We start from the raw sequence: 23186 nt of genomic DNA on the forward strand, positions 1-23186 counted from the left end.
AACCCTCCACTGACATGCACAGAGTAACACAGCCATCCTTTGGGTGGTCATCAACACAACGGAACAACCTCAAGCAGCATCAAGCTGTATTTCAGTCGCTGGGAGAGCTGGGTTGGATTTTTAGACAGCTGGTTAGTGCTATTATGTTTTGGAGCAGTGCTATACGTGTATGTAAGTGGGAAAACTTGCAAAATCGGCAGCGTATCGGCAGTGTGTCAAATACTTACAACCCCCTGTGACATCATGTGGGTCTATACTGTACATCATCATCATACAGTACTTAGCGTGCTACTCAAACCCACACTGTTTATTCAGGAACAGTATTTACTTGCGAGTAGGGTGATGATAGCTGTGGTGTGCTGTATGTGGGTATGTTGTGGCTGACAGTATAAGGCTGGGCCATTATCCAATGAGGGAGCAGCGTTCTCGGTGACGTCACCATCAATTATCACCCTACTTGCGTGCTCTGCTGGTGCGCAAGTAGGCCATATTTGGCTAAGAGTGCACAAAGCGCAAGTTGGCACCTCGACAGAGTGCAGTCTAGTTTCTTCTCTTTTCTTTCTTTTTTTTTCTTGTCTGCATCAAATCTTTTCGGTAAAAAAGAGATGATCTACAAGCTGCTGAGCTTGCAGATCTGCTAATTGTTTGGTTAATGTCACCCCCAGAATATGGATACTGGTGTTAAAGTGCTTAATCACAGTTTATTTTGAAGGATTGTCTGCTTTTGCATTGACAGAGCACTACAGCAGATGCAGAGACAAATCTGTGTACTGTTTGAGTTCGTGAAAGTAACCCTAACAAAGTGAGCAAAGGATTCATTGGCCTGATAAGAAGAAAATGGCAAAAAAGAAAGTGTGTTGGAATTGTGCTGCAGACTGTGCAGAGATGATCTTGTTTTGAACAAATCATGTTAAAGTCATAAGCCTGCGTGTGCTTCAGAAGTCTGGTCTACATGCCACAGTCTAATGAGCCAGATTATGAAGATGTGTGTCGTAGGGATGTCCTTGACACGCACATGCACACGCACACACACACACACACACACACACACACACACACACACACACACACACACACACACACACACACACACACACACACACACACACACACACACACACACATACTGTAGGTTTGTATTAATACTGTAATACTTGTGAGGACATCAACGTTTGAACACATTTGAATGCCATTTCTTTTTTGTTACCATTTCTCAAGTGTTTCTCTTAACTACCTCTATTAATCCCTAAAACAAACATCTAAATGCCTAATCCTAAACCTAGGAGTGTGTCGATATAACCCCACCCTAACCGTAACCCCCGACACAGGTGAATGTTAACCTGGTGAAAAGCTAACCTGCCGACGCGTTAACCACTATGCCTAAACCTAACCCAAACCCTAACCTCAGTAACCCTGACGCAGGTGAGATGACACATTGAAAGTGCGAGTTTCCCCACTAAACCGACACATTGAAAGAGCGAGTTTCCCCACTAAACCTAGCCCCAACCTGAATCATATTCTACTATACTTAGACATTTGGTCCTCATAAGTATAGGTAATACAACACACACATACTGTGCGTACACACACACACACACACACACACACACACACACACACACACACACACACACACACACACAGGCTCCAGGGAAGCGGTTGCGCACACACACACGGCCTGTCATTACACATCATCACACAGCAGAACTCCAGCACAGAGCCATGCTGCCACAGGGCAGCAGCACCCTGTAATACACTCACCTCTGACTGTCTGCCGTCTGCATGGGAACATGCAGGAACCTCTTATCGCCATATTTCTCCATATTTCAACCGTTTCTTCCGTAAATGAATGCCTTACTTAACTCTTTGAGTGCCACCCCTTTCACCACTAGAGGGCACCCAGTGGCCATAGAAAATCCCATAGAGATATGCTGGTATATGCAGAAGCCCTGCAGCCATGACTTGCCTGAACACTTTCCTTTGTGCATGTACAGGAAGAGGATGAAGTTAGCTTGAAGTTAGCTATTGGCTACCAAGCATTTTAGAAGCCTTATTTTCGTCAACTTAGCCATGATTAAACCTTGCACACCTCATGCATGGGAAAAAAACAGAGAAGAATGAGCTCTAAAAAATCCAATGCAATCCTGGATTGCATTGGAGTGGATTTGTGCAGTTTGTTCACAGCTTTCAAACAAAAAAATCCGATTGGAAATCCGTTCAGGCATTCTTGAGATAATCGCCATTATGTTTTACATGTTATGTAAACAAACATGGCTGCCCTGTATGTTAGATGGGGTTGTATGGGGGTGGAACATGCAAAATCGCGATTGAAATCATGTTCACTAGATTTGATGGGGTCCACAAAAAAAAATCAAAAAAAAAAAATTCAATTTTTTTTTTTTTTTTTTTTTTTTATATCCCGAACATGTTCGGGATAGGCACTCTGGTATGCGATAATATATCCCGAACTAATTCGGGATAGGCACTCAATGAGTTGATCACACTACAGCTTCACCAGGCACGTGCACACATAGGCATCACAGGGGGCTTGAGCCCCTGCCCTTTCATCCGTCTGTAAAAAGTGCCCTCTCCAGACCATGAATGCAGTTTTTACTATGGTGAAAGAAATGCAAATGCCCTCTTTCCATGCCATACCTGAAGGCATGCAGCATTCAAGAGATTTGCCTTGTCCAAACTCTCCTGAACTTGAGTGCAGCATCTTATGAAAGAATTGCCCTCTCTGTGTAGAAATCCATGCCGTTACGCCACATCTCCAGTATTGACTTGATTATGCTTAGTTTAGTGTGGTATCAAGCAACATAAATAGCCAACCTCCAAGCTCGCAATGTGTTGCAGCGTGCGCGCACACACACACACACACACACACACACACACACACACACACACACACACACACACACACACACACACACACACACTCAGCTGTGCCTCTGCATCCCTCTACGCTTGACCCCCGCCCCACACCCTATCCTGGCAGTAACATGGTATTTCCAGTGTGTGTGTGTGTGTGTGTGTGTGTGTCTTTTCCATTTTCCATCACTCTCTAAAAAAAACAATAATTCACTCTTTGTGGTGAAACATTTGTTGGCCGCACGAAAACAAGAGAGACATTGTTCGCTGTCCCTTTGTTGATCTGATTGCACTGGCTGTAGATTCTATAGGTGTTTCCATAGGCTTTGTGGAGAATAATGGTTCTACAAGGACGTCAGAGAATGCATGACGTGGTTTCACAGTTACAGGGTCTTGTAAGTGCATTTAGAAAACAACACACAAACAACAACATCGCACCAAAATATCCATGCAACAGATGAGGAGTTCAACCTGTGTTACCAATTACCATAACATCATTTACAGATATGTACAGTATCTATATACATAGCAGTGTGTGCGCGTGTGTATGTGTGTGCGCGTGCGTGCGTGCGTGCGTGCGCACCCCAGTCCTTCATAACTCCAACTGAAGAGTAGTGAACAGTGGTGATGAATTATACGTTGCCTTTGATTGTAAGTGAAAGCTCTCATGCAGTAAAGTGACTGGTGTGTGTGTCTACATGGACAGTGCGTGATTTACAGGATATATGAGCAATCATGTGTATGCGTGTCCTGTGAGTGTGTATTTACAGTATGCGTGGGTATGTGCAATTGTGCATGCGTGCGTGCGTGCATGCATGCATGCATGCGTGTGTGAGTATGTGTGCTGTCTCTAGTAAATATAGCCACTGGTCGGGGGCTGTTGATGGCAGGCATAATTACAGGCTGAGCCGTGCAACAGCTGAGAACATGCCTATGTGGTGGTGGTAATTTCAAACAAGATTTCAAACGTTTTAATTGTTGAGCGGTGCCTCGGCGCTCCATTGCTTGACCGAGTGTATATGCAGTATACTCATACGCCTCGTATGAGTAGCAACAGCTGCAATACCGCTGGGTGACCAAGTGGCACTGTTGAGCAGCCTTGACATTAATGGACAACAGATTAGAAGAATTTATATAGTTTTAACACTGCTTAAAGGCACCGCTCACTTCAAACTGGGTGTGATTTTTGTATTGACTCAAGAACAATGGCTTATATTTCAGCGTGCTAACTTTCCAGGAGGAGAGAAGCTGTAGTTTCTATTCGCTTGGAATCCCCATGGATGATGTCATTGTTAGGCAGGTTTCTGAACGGTCCACAGCCCATCAATGAGACTTCGTAGACACAAATGGTGCCGGTGACGGATTGGAATGGACAAGTCATTTTCTGCTCTCTTTGCTGCCACTCGGGGAGGGAAGTCCTTCCATTGGATTTGTCCAGACTTAGTGGAACATCCATCCACTCACACATTGCAGTAGGTCACACACTCAGCTCTTCATCATAACAATCCATCACACAGAAATGTAGTTTTACGCCGCGTTTTGTCTTGACTTTAATATGGACAGATCGTTTGTCTTTTCTCCAGTTCTCATACTATAACTAAATGTGTTCACATCTTTCTGGCCAGGGAGAGGCAATTTGCTGCAGCACTACTAGAGACTAGGGCTGGCTGGGCCATTTGACTTCAAACCGGTATTACGATTATTTCAACTTTTGCCTCAATTACCATGAACGATTATTAAGAAATAAATGTAAAAAGATATTTCTGAATATAGCAGATCTGCAAGCTTACAATTGTCATGACGTATTGAGTTTGTGGATCGACAATGCTTCTCGATTATTCAGCTGACCTACCGGTACATGAGCAGGATTATGTCCGTTATTGGTTCTAAATATAAATTTGATACATTGATTGATTGATTGAATATTTTATTAGAGGTTTGCATTGGAAAAGGTACAGTTTCATGACAGTACAGTTCACTGGTACTGTATAAACCCAAAAAAGCCTATGGCTGGTTTAAATTGATTTGGGTTCCTTGACATAACATTGAGAACCACTGTACTAGACTAAATAGAGGGTTCTGGCATAGTACAAAAACAAACACAGGCAGCAGCAGTAGCCTGGCCAGGGTTTAAATGGTATCTCCCTAAATATAGGTCCACTGTTGAGCAACCCCCCCTTTCTGAAGAATTGTTCGTCTCTCTTTAGCACATGCATGGGCCACCGGACAGGACAGGACAGCGCTGGAAGTGACAGCTGTGTCAACATGTTCAGACATGGTCATGCAACTGACATGTATCCACTGATAATGTCTGCAATGGCCAGCTAATGCGATAATGCCTATACTGTAGCATTTCAGCCCCACTCAGCAGTGTGCGTGCGTGCGTGCGTGCGTGCGTGCGTGCGTGCGTGCGTGCGTGCGTGTGTGTGTGTGTGTGTGTGTGTGTGTCTATCAATTCAATTCAATTGAAAGGGGCTTTATTTTCAACAGAAACCTTTACTTTATCTCCATTCCAAATGTTTGTTTTTCATAAATTAGAGCCTGCTACTCATAATGCAAGAGTCAAGAGTGTTGCACGAAGTAGTGAAAATTGCAGATCTACAAGCTTGCAGATTGTCTATTTTCACTTTTTTTGTTCACGTTTTTTAAATAATAATACAAATGTGAATGTTTTGTGTAATGGAGGTGTTCCGACCCTCCCCACACGGCTTCGAACCTGGGTCTCCTGCGCGAAAGTCCAATATCTTAACCATTACTTCAAAGGGATATCTCTATGGAATGAGGGCAGATACTAGAGTTTTGAGGCTTCAGGCTGGGGCTGCGACTCTCTCCGCCACATTTGGACATACAAGGTTTCCACCTGACATAACGTGTAGAAAAGGGCTGTCAAACGATGATTGTTTTAATCAGATTAATCACATTTTAACATTGAATTAATCATGATTAATCACCATTCATAATTACAGTACGCCCAAAATGTGTACATTTTCATAAATCTGACCGTGGATGGAATTATGGGATGGGTAATTCTGCATACTGGTATAGGCCTACATGTGTATTTGCGTTTAAAAAAATAATAAATGAATAACTAGCCTACATTTTGTTTTTTACAGCCATACAATAAAGAAATGTGTTAACAGAGCTGTGTTACGTTGCAATATTGCAAAGGTTGCCTACAATAATTATTATTTTTCACAACAATAATAATTGTGTTGTACTGCTGCTGTAGCCTACTAGTAGTATACAAATGAGTAAACATAACTCAAAAGTCAAAACATCTCTCCCCCTCTTCACGTGCGCGTGCGCGCACACGCACGCACGCACGCACGCACACGCGGACCCGACACGCCCACAATTCCAGCCGGCGCCGTCCATTGGTGCGCCGTCGGTCGGGGAGGGAACTCAACAATAAACCCCAAACCTCATTGTAAAGGCAGTAAGGCACACTGGTGCACACCCACATACACACACATTTATGGTTGTTGGCAGCCGCTGTGAGCACGGACTATGTGTGTGTGAGAGTGAGTGTGTGTGTACGTGAACCATTGTGCATGCACGAATCATTATTAATAGAGAGGATATCGATCGTCCCTTTCGTGTTGGTTGGGATTTATTTGATTTCTGAGGAGGATTTTCTTCTTTTTTGAGAGACATCGCTTTGTGGCTCATCCTGACGCGCAAACTCTACTTGGCAAAAGAAGGAGACTTTTCTCCCTCTCTCGCGCACGGATGGATGCGCACAGATAGAGACCCTAGTCTCACGCCCCCCACCCCGACCCCAAGGACCCCCACCCAGCTCCTGTCAAGTTCCACAGAGGTGAGAGAGATCGACACGGATTGATTGATGCTTTTAAGTTGGATTTATCAAATGTGGCACACATTTTGCCTGGAGGACATCAGATGTGCGCTTTCTGCGCTGAGAGGTTTATATTCACATAGAAATATATGACTACACTGTATACAGTGTTCATCGGTCTCATTTGTAACTCTGACGGGCCCATTTGGTTCCATTGGCACACGCTCCCTCCCGAGAAATGGACAACAATGTTGCTTCGTTAATCGTTGACTTGCTGGGCAGGCGAGAGGTTTTTGCGGGGCACTGGGTTAGTAGAGCAGCGCAGCTACACTGTGGCGGTGGTGGTGGTGTAGCGACGGAGTCGGTGACCCGTCGAATTGTGTGACTTCAGAGTAGACTGTTTTGTTTTTGACTGTCTTCGCAAAATGATCCAATGCTTTGGGTTTAGAGGTAGAGAGTGAGTGAGTGAGTGTGTGAGAGAGAGAGAGAGAGATTGGCCTGCAAAATAACTTTTTGGTGAATGTGATTGTTTAATTTATTGTAGTTAGTTTAAAGTAGTGAAATGGTGATCCAGTTTCCAGTTGATGGTGTTAGAAAAGGCTGTAGAGTCTTCTATATGACATGACATGGTATGATGACATTGGACTCTGCATGTCTAATTATGCAGCTACATTCACTTTAATGCAAATTATATCAGTTTAATATGTGATTTAATGGAGTAAGTTGGTGGTATTCCAAATGCTAAAAGCGTCCTGGCTAATTAAGCCAAAATTGCAGAACAGTGACTCCCTGTGGAGTCCCATAAATAAATGGGTCACAAATGTGTGTACAATGCGGAGATGGGAGTTAGTTAAATCCCCCTCTCACAGTGATTTAACAGCAGAAAGAACATCTAGCTATACAATCTGACATGTATGTGTTTCTAACTATAGGTTAATTAGACACCAGGCTTTTTATTCAGACTGTTTCAGTTAGGCTATACAATGGGTTAGACTTAGGGCAGAAAGTGGTTCTCAAAGTGGGGTCCAGGGACCCCCAGGGGTCCTTGGGTTTGTTAACACAGCATCATAATCATCTTAATCTTAACCACTTCATCCATGTTTAATAATGTTGGCTATTCAAGAATAACAGATTTACAAGCCCACAGTGTGTCACTTCGTGTTGAGCTGCAAAGCTTGTCCATCTGCTATTTTGAACATTTTTAAAATCAATCTTGAAAGTAGTAAGGTCTCTGTCACAAAACATTTTCAGATGGCCGTCCGCGTCCAGATCTATAGGCTACCTATCAATTTAGAAGGTCCTTGACAGGTAAAGGTTTGAGCACCACTGGGGTAGTGAGTGTTTCAGTTGACAGATAGATGTGTGCAGTGGTGGACAAACTACTCACATATTTTACTCAAGTAAAAGTATCAATATTGCAATATAGAAATACTCTGTTACAAGTAAAGATCTGGAACTCCAACTTGAGTAAAAGTACGAAAGTATTGGCATCAAAATATAGTTAATGTACCAAAAATAAAAGTACAAAATGTTTAATTTCCAAACTGCCTAGGTATAAAATATAGGGCTAAAGTGGATTAATTCATGTTTTATAATGTGCTAATCATTCATGTCTGCAAAGTAACTAGTAACTAAGGTTTTAAAATAAATGTAGTGGAGTTAAAGTACAATATGCGGATGCGAGATGTAGTGGAGTAGAAGTATTGGACATGGGAAATACTCAAATGTGTACTTAAGTACAGTACTTGAGTAAATGTAGCCTACTTAATAGTTACACCACTGGATTTGTATTGTGTGTATCTTTTCTAGGCTTTCTGACACCTCTCTCTGATAGCCAGGAGTGACAGATGTCAAATGTTGGTTTTGGTGAAAACTTTACTCTCTCTCTCTCTCTCTCTCTCTCTACCTCTCTCTCTCTACCTCTCTCTCTCTCTCTCTCTCTCTCTCTCTCTCTCTGTCAAATTGTCTCTGCTCTTGTCAGGTCCACCTTAAAACTGAGCTCTTGAAGTTATTGTTCTTTTTTTCCCCTTCTTCTTCTTCATGAAGCTATTTTTACAGGCTGGATTCAGATGAATAATGTACCAGGCAGAAACACTGCTTACATAAAGGCAATTTCCCTGTCAGATTTTTTTTTCCCAGAATGATTTAACCCTTCATATGGCACAAGGCGCTCACATTGTACAGTATATGAGTATCTTACTGCTAAGCTAAGATCAGGGTTTCTCAACCAGTGTGGTTCTGGACCCAGAAGTCGGTCGGCAGATGTTCAGAGATGGGTCATAAGCAAAGGACTAGGGATGTTAATCGACGCATTATTGGCGAATCGACGCGTCGCGGCCGAAAATCGACGCGTCGATCGACTTTTTTCACTTTTTTTTTTTCGCTAAGTAGCAGCTGAGAGGAGAGCAGCACAACGGCGCATTACTTTAAACAACACAACGTATGCTGCACCCATCAGAACTTGCATCAAAGCCCTAATAATAATGATAATACATAATTGCTATTCCTTGTTAGCATGGAGTCTGTTCTCTAGAGACTAGAAGCGGAGTGACAATAAGTCCATGGAACGTGCGGGAGCGCTGACCGCTCGCTCTCATATATCCCCGGTGTGTCGCATTAACGTTAACGACGAGTAGTGTGGTTTGTGATCATCGCACACAACGGCGACGCTGCCATTAACAAGCGAGCTTTCGTGTCAAGCGTGCATGCAGAGGCAGGAGGTAAACAAAAGCATCCAGTCCATAGAGTTGATACAGTCAGGCAAGTCAGCGCGCACTGCTATGACGCGCACATCAGCCCGGTGCCCCGGTCCAGCAGTGTTTCTCAACCAGTAGTCCGCGGACCTGACTAGCGCCGCATGCATGCGAATGCACAACACATGCAGGCATGCCATGCACTCGTCTCCGACACAGACACACACACACACACACACACACACACACACACACACACACACACACACACACACACACACACACACACACACGGTCCTCTCACATATGGAAAACATTAACGCTTAGACCTATAACGTTTTTGAACGATTAAAACCTTTTTTGGGGGAAAAACTTTTGAAAAATAAAAAAATATATATATTTTTCGACTTTTCGACTCGTACTTTTTGAGTCGCGGTGAGCGTGAGTCGATCGACGCGTCGATTTCCGATTTTTTTTCACATCCCTACAAAGGACATGTTTTATTCCCGGAAACCATGTGTGTCATTCTATTCAATGCATGCAAAAGAAGTATTCGTACCTCCACTTGATTCGGATGCAGGTGCGTTGGACAGTGAAAACTGAAGCAATCCTGAAAAATTATTCCATGAACAAAGGTTCCGCACACTTCTCTTGCTCAGCTGCTGGTTTTTGAAGCGGTGAAAGCCGCTTCCAAGGAGTGGCTTTGTGTGTCCCCCATGTCCATATATGGTCATTTCAGTCCAGAATGAACAGGTTTTATCTGTCCGTAAATGTGTGTCCCATGTGTGTCCCCCATGTCCATATATGGTCATTTCAGTCCAGAATGAACAGGTTTTATCTGTCCCGTACGTCCAGAATATGTGTGTAGTGTCCGTCCTGGTCTGATGATTGGATGATTAAAAATGTCCCTAAAAATTAGGATTGGTCAAGCTTCACATGACAATCCGGCCCTCCAGATAAAATCATGCAGAATTCAGAAATCCTGTAGCTCTAGACAATTTTATACTCAGATTCACTGCTTCACTTCGAACCGAGGTTTGATTTTTATTTAAATTGACAGACGATTCGGACGTTTCTGTCCCACTGTATACTCTTGATGAAGGTCCAGTGGGACCGAAACGTCTGTCAATTTAAATAAACTAGACCAGGTCAACCTGGTTGTGCCAGACCCCCTGTCTGTCATCATCATTTATGACATCATGCCTTTTGTAGGCATGTCATCATCATGTCATCATCATATATACCCTTTATATAGAAAACCCGGACAGACATTTGCTTATGTAGGCCTACCCATTTCATGGGTCTGGCAAAAACAGCAGCTGAGCAAGAGCAGTGTGCGGGATTCTATTCAATTCAAAATTCTGGTTGCCTTTGATGCATGTATATTTAGCACTGTGACGAATACCGTATTCAAACAATGCATGCCACTCTTTCGTAACCATTTGTAACCAGTGGATCCCTATAGACTCCCTGTGGGCAAACATTTGGCAAAAATAGCCAGTCTACAAGCTTACAAGTTGTGAGCTTGTAGACTGGCTGTTTTCTGGAAAACAGGAGGAGATCTAGTATAGAGCCCTGGGAGACACCAGTCATCTTAGGTATGTAGTATGTTTTAAGTGGTCCAAATTATTTGTGATGCTGATCATCAGAGGAGATGTGATGAGTGTTTATTCTTCTTAATGGCCTAGTCCTTGTGTAACATCCCAGATTTTTGAACCCCTGGTCTCTCATACTCTAGTGTCTAGTGCTCAGCCAAAGGGGAATACCCCCTTGGCCAGGGGAGATATTAGGCTTACGCTCCCCCATCCAAAGTAAGTTGTAACTCGATCCGGGTCACGGCACCAACATAACACCCAGGATTTGAACCCGGGGTCTCATCAGAAGCTTAAAAAACATACCGTAAAATTTACCGCTCATCCGAAAGGGAATCCCTCCTTGGCCATGGAGGGAGGTATTCGGCTTATGAGCTGTCAGGGGCTATACTGTACTCCGTTACACTCGCCAAAGGCTACTAGCGGAGCAGTGATGCCGTCCTGGCTCCTGAATCCGTTTCAAGCCTTCAAGCGTGATGTCAATTTTAGACGATTGACACAAATTGCAAGAATAGCAGACCTAGTCTACTATTTCTCAGCTTCATTTGTGTTCCAGTTACATTGTTGTCTGATCGTTGATTTGCTTCATCGCTTCCACGTTCACTTGTTTATACCGTATCCCATACCGGTTCTCTCTCCTGATTGGGTGCAATTATATCCCGACCTGGAAAATGTATTTTGTGTTGTTTACTAGAAGAGCTGGAGAGACAGGGAGACGCATGTTACTGAACAAACACTTAATAGCAATGATTTCTTTCTCAGGGTATCGCTATAATTTTATATTTTAAACAGAAAAATATCTCGTATAGCACCTTTAACCACTTTGACTCCAGCATCCATATTCTCGGGGGAACATCGGTTAAAATAGCCAATCTACAAGCTCACAACGTGACGTGTTGTGAGCTTGTATCTTGGCTGTTTTTGGCAAAGAGACTTGCCGTAGAGGGAACCAGCGTACCAAGTAGTGTTGTATGTTTTCACTAAGAATAGATCGGCGTTAAGTGCTTAATGTTCCGAAATTCTCCTGACTTGTTTGAAAAGGATGGAAGATGCTGTCCTAGGCAAGCACAAAAAACTAGCTGAGAGAACACAAAAAAGACAAGCGGCGAGTCCTCTCTGCGCCGCACGCTGCTTTTCAACCAGCTGCTCTCTGTGTTGTTTTGAGAGCGAGGGAGTTCGAGAGAGAGAGAGAGAGAGAGACTTGAGACTGAGGGACTGAGAGAGAAAGGCGTTTCAAGGGTAAAAATGTTTCTGTGCGGCATGCGAGGCAGCAGGGTTTTCTGTGCTTTGATATGGTTAAGTGCAAGTGCTTTGCTCGCCTGCCAACCTGTTTAAGGCCACGGCTAAGCGGTTTTGGAGGCGAGGGAGTGAGAGAGGGGGGAGTCTTGAAATAGTGGAGTGGAGGGGTGGGGTGGGGTGGGGTGTTGTTGTGCCAAGCGAGCGCTGCGGGGCCTCTCCTCCTCGCTGCCAACTTAAGCACCCCGGGTTATAATATGCCAGACCGGTTCCACGCTTTACCCTGAACCTTGTCATACCATCCTTGGCTTGCCTCTCTTCCCTGTCTCTGTCTTCCCTATCTCTGCCTGTCTGTCTGTATGTGTCTTTGTATGACACACACACACACACACACACACACACACACACACACACACACACACACACACACACACACACACACACACACACACACACACACACACACACACTCACACTTGTTTCCCCCTCTCTCACTCCAAAAATCCTCATTAAAAGGAATTATAAGTGGGCGGTGGTTTTGGAGGGGATTCAGACAAAACCCTGCTGTTTTATTGAGGGTTTTCCCCCCCCCACACACACACACACACATGTACGTATAAAACACACCGCAGCATTGCTGATTTGGACTCTTAACAAACACTGCGTTGCCGTTCCAAATGTGGGAACGGCGTCTGACGTGACCGCCGCCTCCATGAATGGATGGATAGCCCACAACGTTGGCCCCGCTGCACACTAGACCCAAATCGATGGGAAAGAGTTCTTTATTCTGGGTGTGCCCAAAATAGAGAGTCTTAAGTTGAAAGTGTTTAATTTGGTCTTTGGGATTTTATAAATATACATATAGTGAAAAGTATTAACGAGAGCTTGTGTCTAAGCAATAACTGCACTGGATCTATCGGAACAAAAGTAGTTTCTTTTCCCATCTCCTGAAAAGTAACGGTTTTGGACATACAAGGTTTCCACGTGACAGCGACGACATATACGAGCAGTTATCAGTTATAATGGGTTTTCTATTCTTCACTGGGGGACATTTATGTCATTATATAAGCGTGTAGTTTTCACCCACTGCCCGTTGAAGCAAATAGCACGCGTGTGTGTGTACGTGCACAACACATGTGTGCGGCTAGAGGCAGGTGTTTGGGACTGGGTTCTGTGTGTCTGCACGAAGCGGGCCTTTTCATGTGTGTGCGTGTGCCATGTGGGACAGGCTTGCATGAAACCCAGATTCTACACGGACTCTCTCCGTCTGTGAACGTGTGTTTGTGTGTGATTTGTCTGGGATGAATCGTCTGCCTCGGTTCGCATTCTTCCAGGGGGAGTGTCTCCCCGTCTCCAGTTTTCACAGCTGATAGTCATTTCATAAGGCGTGGAGGAGACCAGACCTCCCTGGCTGAGATGAGTGCATATACGTCAGTAAATACTCAAAGCACTCTAAAGTACAAATTACGAAGTGCAGTCAGAATTGTTTCCGAATGTTTTTGTGTGTTTCGTTCCCAAGAGTCCCTTGTGGAAAAGTGGTGGAGTCAAAAAGTGCAATATTAGTATTTGAAAAAAAAGTACTGTAGCTGATTGAAAGTCATCAGCTTGTAAACAAACAAATACTCCAAAATATGTGCTTAAGTACAGTACTCAAGTAAACGTACTGTCCAACACTGGTGGAGAGACCTCCAACGCTCTCATGGGAAGGAAGGAGAGAGAGTCCTGGTTTGAATCCGGTCTTACGTCTTGATGCAGGCTCCACTTTGCGGTTTCCTTTCATTAAAGATCCTTAATAAACCTCATTAGGCTCTAATCTAAATAATCCACGGATTTGACCGTTACATAACCCTCCACCTGCAGGCAAAAGGAAAAAGAAAAACGAACCCACGCTCATTTCTCTCTTTGATTTTAATGGCCTTATAGGTCGGACTTTGTTATGTTTTTCCATGAGTTATTTTGGATTTATTGCTTGTACTCACAGGACTCCTTGATGTAACATTACGTTACATGAAATATAGACATAATGAAATAACTTCATTAGAAGGGTCATATTCGTCACTATAAGCAGAGTGTTTTCAATGAGCTTATCAGGTTTAAAGTGGACTTTGAAGTTGAATGGGCTTATAGTTATATTAGGGGGGCGTGACTGATCAAATTCATGTGAAATATCTAAATATCAACTTTAAAAAACTGTCTGGGCTGTACAGTGTACACATGAACGTGAAAACTATTCCAGAGATAATTGAAATTCCCATTTAAGCCCTATGCAAAAAACCTTCAAGAATGTTTGAGCATTTCTGAAAATCTTTGAAAGGTCACATATGATGTGTCACAAACATTTAACTAAACATGTCAAGAATGATTGAGGAGTTCGAAGAGTGTGTGTGTGTGTGTGTGTGTGTGTGTGTGTGTGTGTGTGTGTGTGTGTGTGTGTGTGTGTGTGTGTGTGTGTGTGTGTGTGTGTGTGTGTGTGTGTGTGTGTGTGTGTGTGTGTGTGTGTGTGTGTGTGTGTGTGTGTGTGTGTGTGTGTGTGTTTATGGGGGTTGGGTGGGGAGAAAGGATTTTTAGTGCCATCGGAAATGCAAACAGTCGCAAACAGTTGACCCTGTCCTGACCGGGGTCAAGGGTTATCAGGCGTCGGAGAAGCTTGTCCGGTCTGTCACTGCGCGTCCCAACACGTCGTCCCACCCTGAAAGGACAACTGTGTGTGTGTGTGTGTGGTGGGGGGTGGGATGTATGTGTGTAAGGGAAGGGAATGTGTCCTGAATTAGGGTGGGGAGGGGGTGCTGTAGGAGTTAAATAACTTAAACCCTATATACTTAAGAAGACCAGAGTACCCCAGGGCTCTATATAAAGTCCCTTACTTTTTCCCCTGCTTCACATTTTTGCCAAATGTTTGCCCCCAAGGTGACGGAGAGTAAGAAGTGGTAGAGGAGGATTGGTATGTTCAGAGTAATGTAACTAAGTACATTTGCTAAGTACTGTACTTAAGTACAACATTAAGGTGCTTTTCCTTTACTGGAGTATTTCCAATTTTCAGTACTTTTACTTCTACTCCACAACATCTCAAATCCAAATATTGTCCACTACATTTATAAACCTTAATTACCACTTCAACACTATACGTTTTGGCCATTTGAAAATAACAGATCTACAAACTCACAGTGTGTCTCCATGTGACACATTGTGAGCTTGAAAACATAATCACGTTTTCGGCATAATGACTACTTTTGGTAATTAAAGTGCATTTTGATGCCAATGCTTTTGTACTTTTACTCAAGTACATTTTGTTTTACTTTGCCAGCTGATAAGCAGATTCCGCCAATGCATTTCAATTGGAAAGGAGCGTATCAGAGTATTACTACATTGCAGTATTGATACCTTAACTTAAGTAAAACATGTGAGTACTTCTTCCACCACTGAGGGTTGGTATGTTCAGAGGAGGGGTTGTGCTGCTACGCTGCTAGCGCTTTGAGACAGATGAGGTCAAAGAATAGAATCACTCACTCAGTTTTTCTCCCTCTCTCTCTTCGCCAGCTGCCTTCCATTGGCCATGGTGCATGTGTCTCTCTCCACTGTCCACTCGTGCTGGGGTGCACTCAGACATCTCTGGTCTGCATTTGTCTTTGCTGTCTACTTTTGCCTTGCTTTCCTTCGGGCTAGATTTTGTTTTCGCTTGTCTGCATCCCTGTCTAGTCAGACTGTCTCTGTCTTTCTATCTTGTATGTCTCTCTGCTGCCAGTGTCCAAGCTCACAACGGGTCGCATCAGCGACACGGTAGACTGGATCTGGATTTTTGGCCTGCAACACCATTGTATGATGAAGTATAAATCGGGTGCGTAGCGTTGTTCCGATGTATCATTAGTCCGACGGTGCGTTGGTCCTACTCTCCCCATTGACTAACACTATATCTAACTCTAAGCCTAACCCTAACCGGACTATCGACTATCGAGATTTCTTCACTGTTTGTCTGTGTCTCTGGCTGGCTGTCAGGTCTTTTCAATCCTCCATCTGTCCTGCTAAATGTCTTTCACCAACTCCCGATGTCTGTCCACTGTCCTCCATCATGTCTTCACTCAGCATCCCATTATCCACTGTCTGCCTGTCCAAATGCTGTCCTAAGTCTCTCCATCTCTGTCTCGTGTGATTTACGTTCATAGACAAACACTGGACCGATAAGATCATGTTTCTCATCGTTGGGTCTTGGGGGCCACCAAGCGGACCCTTACAGACAGAACGCGGCTTGTAGATCGTCTAGTTTCACTCGCCGGGAAAATGCTTGATTATCAGTTGACCATTATGACACGCCCCAGATAACCACCCCTGGTTCAAAGTGCTTAATTTGACACATCAAGTCACGTATCGTTAAAGACAAATCACTGGACATGGTGTCACATTCCTGGCTTTATTGGGTCAAGAATGTACTGTGTGATAGAGCCAACGAGAACGAGCTCACACACTGGCACGCGTGTGCCAGTCATCCATCGGCCTATGGCACGCCTTCCAGCTGCTGCCCGATATTTGTGTGTGTGTGTGTGTGTGTGTGTGTGTGTGTGTGTGTAATAGTAAGACATAGAGCTTATCAGCTTAGCTTCCTCTGAAAGCGCACGTTTTAGGACCGCTCTGACACTGAGGAAGTCATCGGTACAGTAAAGTGTGCCCGTGCGTGTGCGTCGTTTGCTGGGTGGCACGTGACATTTACTGTACAACATCTGTCGCATGGGAGGGGATTAAAACGGCGACCGTGGTACGCAGGCCGAGCCTAAATAAGGCCACGGTGCTGCTGTCACAGATGTCACCGAGCTGTCACACATGTGATGATCTGCCCAGAAACCTCCCTATATCACTTATCACAGTGAGTGATTCTCTGCCTTTTTTCATTAAAGGACCCCCACTCTGGCAGGCCACGGACCCCTATTTGATACAATGTTTGATGTTGTTGTAGATTGGCTGGTTTCCAGTAGATCGTAGATACAAGTAGATTGTTTCTGGTTTCTTGTAGATCGGCTGTTTTCATCTGTCTTAAAGGAACACTTCACCCATTCTTCATATACAGTAATTGGTCCTCACATTGCTCGTGGTCCTACAGTATAAGTGGTTAAGCCACTGAAAATTGCTTCAGTTTGCTTCAGTTTTCACTGTCCAACGCACCTGCATCTGAATCAAGTGGAAGTGGGAATAGTCTTCCTCACCCAGAGGCTCACAGTGCATCGCGTCGCAGCACATTGTGAGCTCGAAGATCTGCTCTTTTCACTACTTTTGTGCGATGAAGAAGGGCCATAAATTTACAAAAATATGGAGAAACATGGAGATACAAGGTTTCTGGCCGACATCAAACAACTACTATTGCGAGAGCTATTTGAATCGCAGTAGATGTCAGTGGCGAGTGGGGAGGGAGCACGCTAATGGACATCTGAAGAAAATGAGAGATTTCCTCTCATGCATTGTACAGTATCTTGATTTTGTAGCTGTCAGGTGGAAAAGTAATTGTATGACATACAAGGGTATGTCATGCAATTACTTTTCTGTACGCCTATTTTTATTTAGTTTTTTTTACCTGTGTTCCAGTGGATCCAATTTAGTTGTTATTTAATCCCTATTTTCTTTTCTTTCTTTTTTTACTTCTTTTTCTCCCCACGGTGGATGAGTGTGCAGACCTGAGGTTCAGTCTGCACAGCAGTGCAACGTGTTTATGTCTGACTTTGAACGAGTGCCCTGTGTTTACATAACAATAGGGCTGTCACGATATGACATTTTACATGGCGATTAATTGTCACTCAAATAATTGCGATTAACGATTTAATTGCGTTTTTATCGTTGATAATTACATTTCTGTTTGGCTTTAGACTTTGAAGTTGCACATGGCAGATGTGACACATAACCTAAATATACAAAGAAATTACTGACATATTTGACAACTTTCTACTTAAAAAATAACATTGATAGTGGAAATAGCCGATCTACAAGCTCACAACGCGTCGCGATGCGACGCGTTGTGAGCTTGTAGATCTGCTATTTCCACTATTTCTGAAAATGATTGTAAATGTCTGAACATTTTTCCAACATTCACGATTATGACGATTATGACAAACTATTTGCGATTATTTCAAATAATTGCGATTAGACGATTATGTAATAATTGTGACAGCCCTACATAACAAAAACTATTATAATTTCTTTCTTAACAGTCATTTCTCTCTCTACACCAGCAGCTAGTTTCCAACCACTGCAGCAGTGTGGTGGAGTTTCTACCTGCAGAAACACCCTGCCCTCTCACTGCATTTAGCTTTCACTGTGTGTTTTGGTAGACAGGATGTTTTCGGGCCACCAAAACAAACTGTGAACACACGAGAAAGGCAATGCATTCCTAGCAGTAAACACTGTCTACCACACTACAGTAGCTGATGACTGCTGCTGGTGTAGAGAGAAACGATGGATACAAATGTGTTTGCGGACACTTTAACACACTGGTGCTAAAGTGTTTCCCAACACTGGGTCGGGAGTCGGGATCCATTTGTGGGTCGTGGAACCATTTTTATGGGTCCCTTAATTTTGTATTTCCTGCATTTATTTGTTTTTAATTATTATCATTTCAAAACATAAAAAAAAAGAAACTTTTCACAAAAGAAAAACGAATGCAGTGATTAGTTTTCATTAATTTCATAAAGAAATCAATGAAAAATCTAAGAAATCCCATAAATTAGAAAACAAAACCTTTAAGAAGTAGTGAAAATAGCTAAACTGGATCTGCTATTTTCACTAGCTTGGGTCCCGTCAAACGTCTAATTTCTCTTTGGGGTCTCGGTCTTGAGCTAAAAAGTTTGGGAACCACTGGTTTAACCCTATTTCATACTTCTTCAGCTATTCCAAACGAGCTCATGTAACATGAGTCATGACACATTGTGTGAAATGTGTTTTTATAATTTTGAAACGCGTTCTCTTATGGAGGTCTCTGACTCAAAAGACGGAGGGGTCCTCAAAATGAACCTACTCTCTTTGCTCTATACTAGGGTCACTCTATCTTTCAGCCTGTGTGTGTGTGTGTGTGTGTGTGTGTGTGTGTGTGTGTGTGTGTGTGTGTGTGTGTGTGTGTGTGTGTGTGTGTGTGTGTGTGTGTGTGTGTGTGTGTGTGTGTGTGTGTGTGTGTGTGTGTGTGTGTGTGTGTGTGTGTGTGTGTGTGTGTGTGTGTGTGTGTGTGTGTGTTCGTTCTTGACTTCTCCATTCTCCTGGTCTCCCAGTAAAAAAATATGGGTCACTAGTGGTGCTACATCCTGCCTCGCTCAGTCCCGTGGTCGCGTTGTCTTGCGCTGTCTTACTTGTGGGCACACTGCGTTTACGACGATACGAATTGTCGCTGTTGCTAAGTTACGGTTGTCAGCTCACGGCAGCGGGGGGAAGCGCGTGTTCCCATTACCCAGAATGCCGGGGGGGTTGTGGGGGGCTGTATGATGACAGATGATTTGAGGTTGAGGATGGGGGGGGTGACTCTGCTCCTTTTATCCTGAGGCTGCACTGATGTCTGACTGTGTTCTTTGTGAATACAGCAGGGGTCTTCAATGTTTTCTTAGTTGAGAGATAGATGAAGCAGGGACCCCCACAGCCTGTTCATAGATTCCATATATTTTCATTGTTTGACGGCACAATCATCAGTGTATTTTGGATTCATGTCAATTTGTGTTTTCAGATATTTAACCAGTTGAACTTTCACTCTGTACTCTGCACTTTTTCCCCTCTACACCAAACCGGCGAGGCTTTGTGTACTTGTAGATCTGCTATTTTTGGCTGAAGTTCTCAGAATATGGACGTTAGGGTTCACATGGTTAATATAAAAAAGGAGAACAAAGTTTCTATCACACAAAGATTTGGATGACCCCCTATAGTAACTCTGAGGACCCCCTAGGGGTCCCGGACCCCCTGTTGAAGACCCTTGGAATACAGTATTACAGAACTGTTTTAATGTTTTGATGGTACAGTACAGTGGAGATTGGCGGGAAACGGGGGAGAGAGACGCACGCAGCAAAGGGTCCGTCGGGCTTCGGGAATCGAACCCGGGACTCCCTGGCAGGCTGCATCAAAGCCTATAATGTAGTAGTATGCACCTTAACCACTCTGACCCTACTGTAGTACGGTACTGTTGAGCAGCGGCCCAGGGACCCTCTGGGTGTCATTGAGGACTACTCTCAGTCAGAGTTACGGAGGTCTTTGAACTGGGAAATAGGGCTGTCACAATTATTACATATTCGTCTAATCGCAATTATTTGACATAATCTGGATTATTTTTCATAATTGTCATAATCGTTTCCATATTGAAAAATGTTCATATATATATTTTTTAAGTAAAAAATAGATGCGACGCGTTGTGAGCTTGTAGATCTGCTATTTCCACTATCAATGTTCTTTTTAAGTATAAAGTTGTCAAATATGTCAGTAGTTTCTTTGTATATTTAGGTTTTGTGTCATATCTGCCATGTGCAACTTCAAAGCCTACAAGCCAAACAGAATTGTAATTGTCAACGACACAAACACAATTAAATCGTTAATCGCAATTATTTGAGTGACAATGAATCGTCATGTAAAATGTCATAATCGTGACAGCCCTACTGGGAAACCAAGTGTTAAGAGAATCATGCACTTGATGTCCTGTCCTGCCTGTTGCAATGTAGAACACACATGGTACACATGGTTGGTCTGTCTGTCCTTCTGTCCCTGTGCTGGAGATCAAAGCGTTTTTAAAAGAAAGGCATGAGCAGTATTTCAGTGAAAGGACATAAATCCTCTGTGTGTGTGTGTGTGTGTGTGTGTGTGTGTGTGTGTGTGTGTGTGTGTGTGTGTGTGTGTGTGTGTGTGTGTGTGTGTGTGTGTGTGTGTGTGTGTGTGTGTGTGTGTGTGTGTGTGTGTGTGTGTGTGTGTGTGTGTGTGTGTGCGCGCATGTGTGTGTGCATGTGACAGAGCAGATGTCCAGGATGTGCAGGCATGCAGGTGAACGGGTTCGCTCCACATCAGCTGCTGCGTAATCTATCTGGGTAGCAGCACCACTATCAGCCCTCCCTGATAGCCCATGCATACTGATAGTCTCTCTCTCTCTCTCTGTCTCTCTCTCTCTCTCTCTCTCTCTCTCTCTCTCTCTCGTCATAAACTCGACCCAGTGCCTTGGGGCTGGTGTCTCCATCTCTCTGCCACTTGCGATTTAATAATCGTCTAAATAATTAACACTCCGCTAATTTCCTCAACTTCACAGCTGTGCCTGAGCGAGCATCTGTGTGTCGGCGTGGGAGAGATGAACAGTGTGTGTGTGTGTGTGTATTTGTGTGTGTGCATGGATTTGTGTGACTGTATGTTATCTGTGTGTGTGCATTTGAACAATACAGTACATGCACTACCTTTAAAAGTGTTTAGAATGTACTTTTTTAGTGGTTGTATTGTTTTTCAAATTAATGTCCAGGGATTCTCTGGGTTCCTTTAGGCAGTTTATGGGACTCTTACAGACCTGTAACTCTGAGAGTGTACAAGGGTGGGTGACGTGACGTAACGTTTTCGCTGTCCTCGGTGTCAAACATGTATAAATAAAAAATATATTTGTCAAAAACCTTCTGAATATTGTGCAGGACATTAAGCTTTATGTGAACTTACTCAAGATTAAAACATTTCATTCCTCATTTCTTCAGAATTTTCAACCAAACATGGCAAAACTCATAGGGCACGTACCTTTTAGGCGAAGCCCGAACTGGCGAAGTGGGGAAATGTCCGATACCGTAGCGATCTGGCGAACGTCTTCTGGACAGGGCGTTTATCGTGCGCTTGCCCAGGCCTTACGGCCTGGGCATAAATATAACGATTGCATTCACCACGGCTTCGTAACTCGCGCGGCGCTCCGCCGGCCGCGCGGCCCTGGCCCGCTCTTCGCGGCCACTCGCGCCTGCGGCGCTCGGGGGCGAAGAGCAGGACCAAGGTCCGCTGGCCTTCGCGCCGCTTGCAGTGTCGTGGACAATCGATTCGCCAGATCGCTACGGTAGGAGACAAATCCCCACTTCGCCAGTTCGGGCTTCGCCAGAACAGGACTTTCCCAACTCATATGGTGTGACTGTCCTGACCTTGTTTCTCAAAGTGGGAACTTGAATAAAACTAAGAAAAAGAATTGCTAAAAATCATTTGAAAATGAATTTAGGCTAAAAAAAATGTCTATTTGTGAGCCTATATCTTTTCAAAGTCAAAGCATAATGTTTTCAGTCATTTCTGATCAAAAACATTTTGTCCCCCAAACCAAAATCATTTGGTGTGACACTAGTTTGGACAAATTAAACAGGCAATTATTTGGACACCTATTGGCTAGAGAGGTCCTTCTTCTGTAAGGCTATTCAGCACTCCCAGCACAACTGCAAGACAGGTGTCTGAGGTGAGTTATGATTTTAACATTTTCATGAAATGCCATCTTGTTGAAACTTTGACAAACTCACCACTTTGGATGTCTGTTGGTGTGACACCTTTTCATTAAAAAAAGCTTAAGTTATTTGAAGTTTTGGTCATATTTCCATGTAGATCTAGGTTGCTTTGTTATAGCTAGCATGCTGTTAGCATGCTAATGTGTACATAGTAGCCTCAAGGTAAACCTAAATGCAGAAAACGTAATATGGTGTGACACTTAATCATAATGGTGTGACATGTCTGCTTGTCACGCCATATGACTTGATTGTCACACCATATGATTTATACTGTATTTAACTACAGATATAACAATAAATAACAAAGTTCCATGTTTCTTTTGTACATTTAAACATTTGTTTTAAACATTTTTACATAAAATGTAATTTAGCTTCATTCAGTGATACTTCAAATTCATCAGACAGAGCAGAAACCCCTTCACAGAAACCTTAACATATTGTTTCAATCTAAACAATATTTTCTCTTTGTCTTAAACTATACATTCCATTTTCTTTTGTCAGCTGGAAAATGACAAGTGCTGAGAGAACGAGAAAGTACAGGGAGAAACTAAACAATGAC

The 23186-nt window shown here is 43.5% G+C and overlaps 1 protein-coding gene across 1 annotated transcript in view; it reads left to right on the top strand.

Moving 5' to 3' along the window:
• The window catches only part of ripor2 (RHO family interacting cell polarization regulator 2), a gene marked incomplete at both ends in the record, with an annotated part of 145215 nt that overhangs the window by 16175 nt on the left and 105854 nt on the right, over positions 1-23186 (top strand). Inside the window, one exon of the mRNA XM_080735334.1 lies at positions 6655-6688. Coding sequence (XP_080591460.1) covers positions 6655-6688 — 34 coding nt within the window. The remainder of the gene's footprint in view (positions 1-6654; positions 6689-23186) is intronic.

This window comes from Nannobrachium achirus (genome assembly GCF_963921795.1).
Source record: "Nannobrachium achirus genome assembly, chromosome: 10".
Taxonomy (NCBI): domain Eukaryota; kingdom Metazoa; phylum Chordata; class Actinopteri; order Myctophiformes; family Myctophidae; genus Nannobrachium; species Nannobrachium achirus.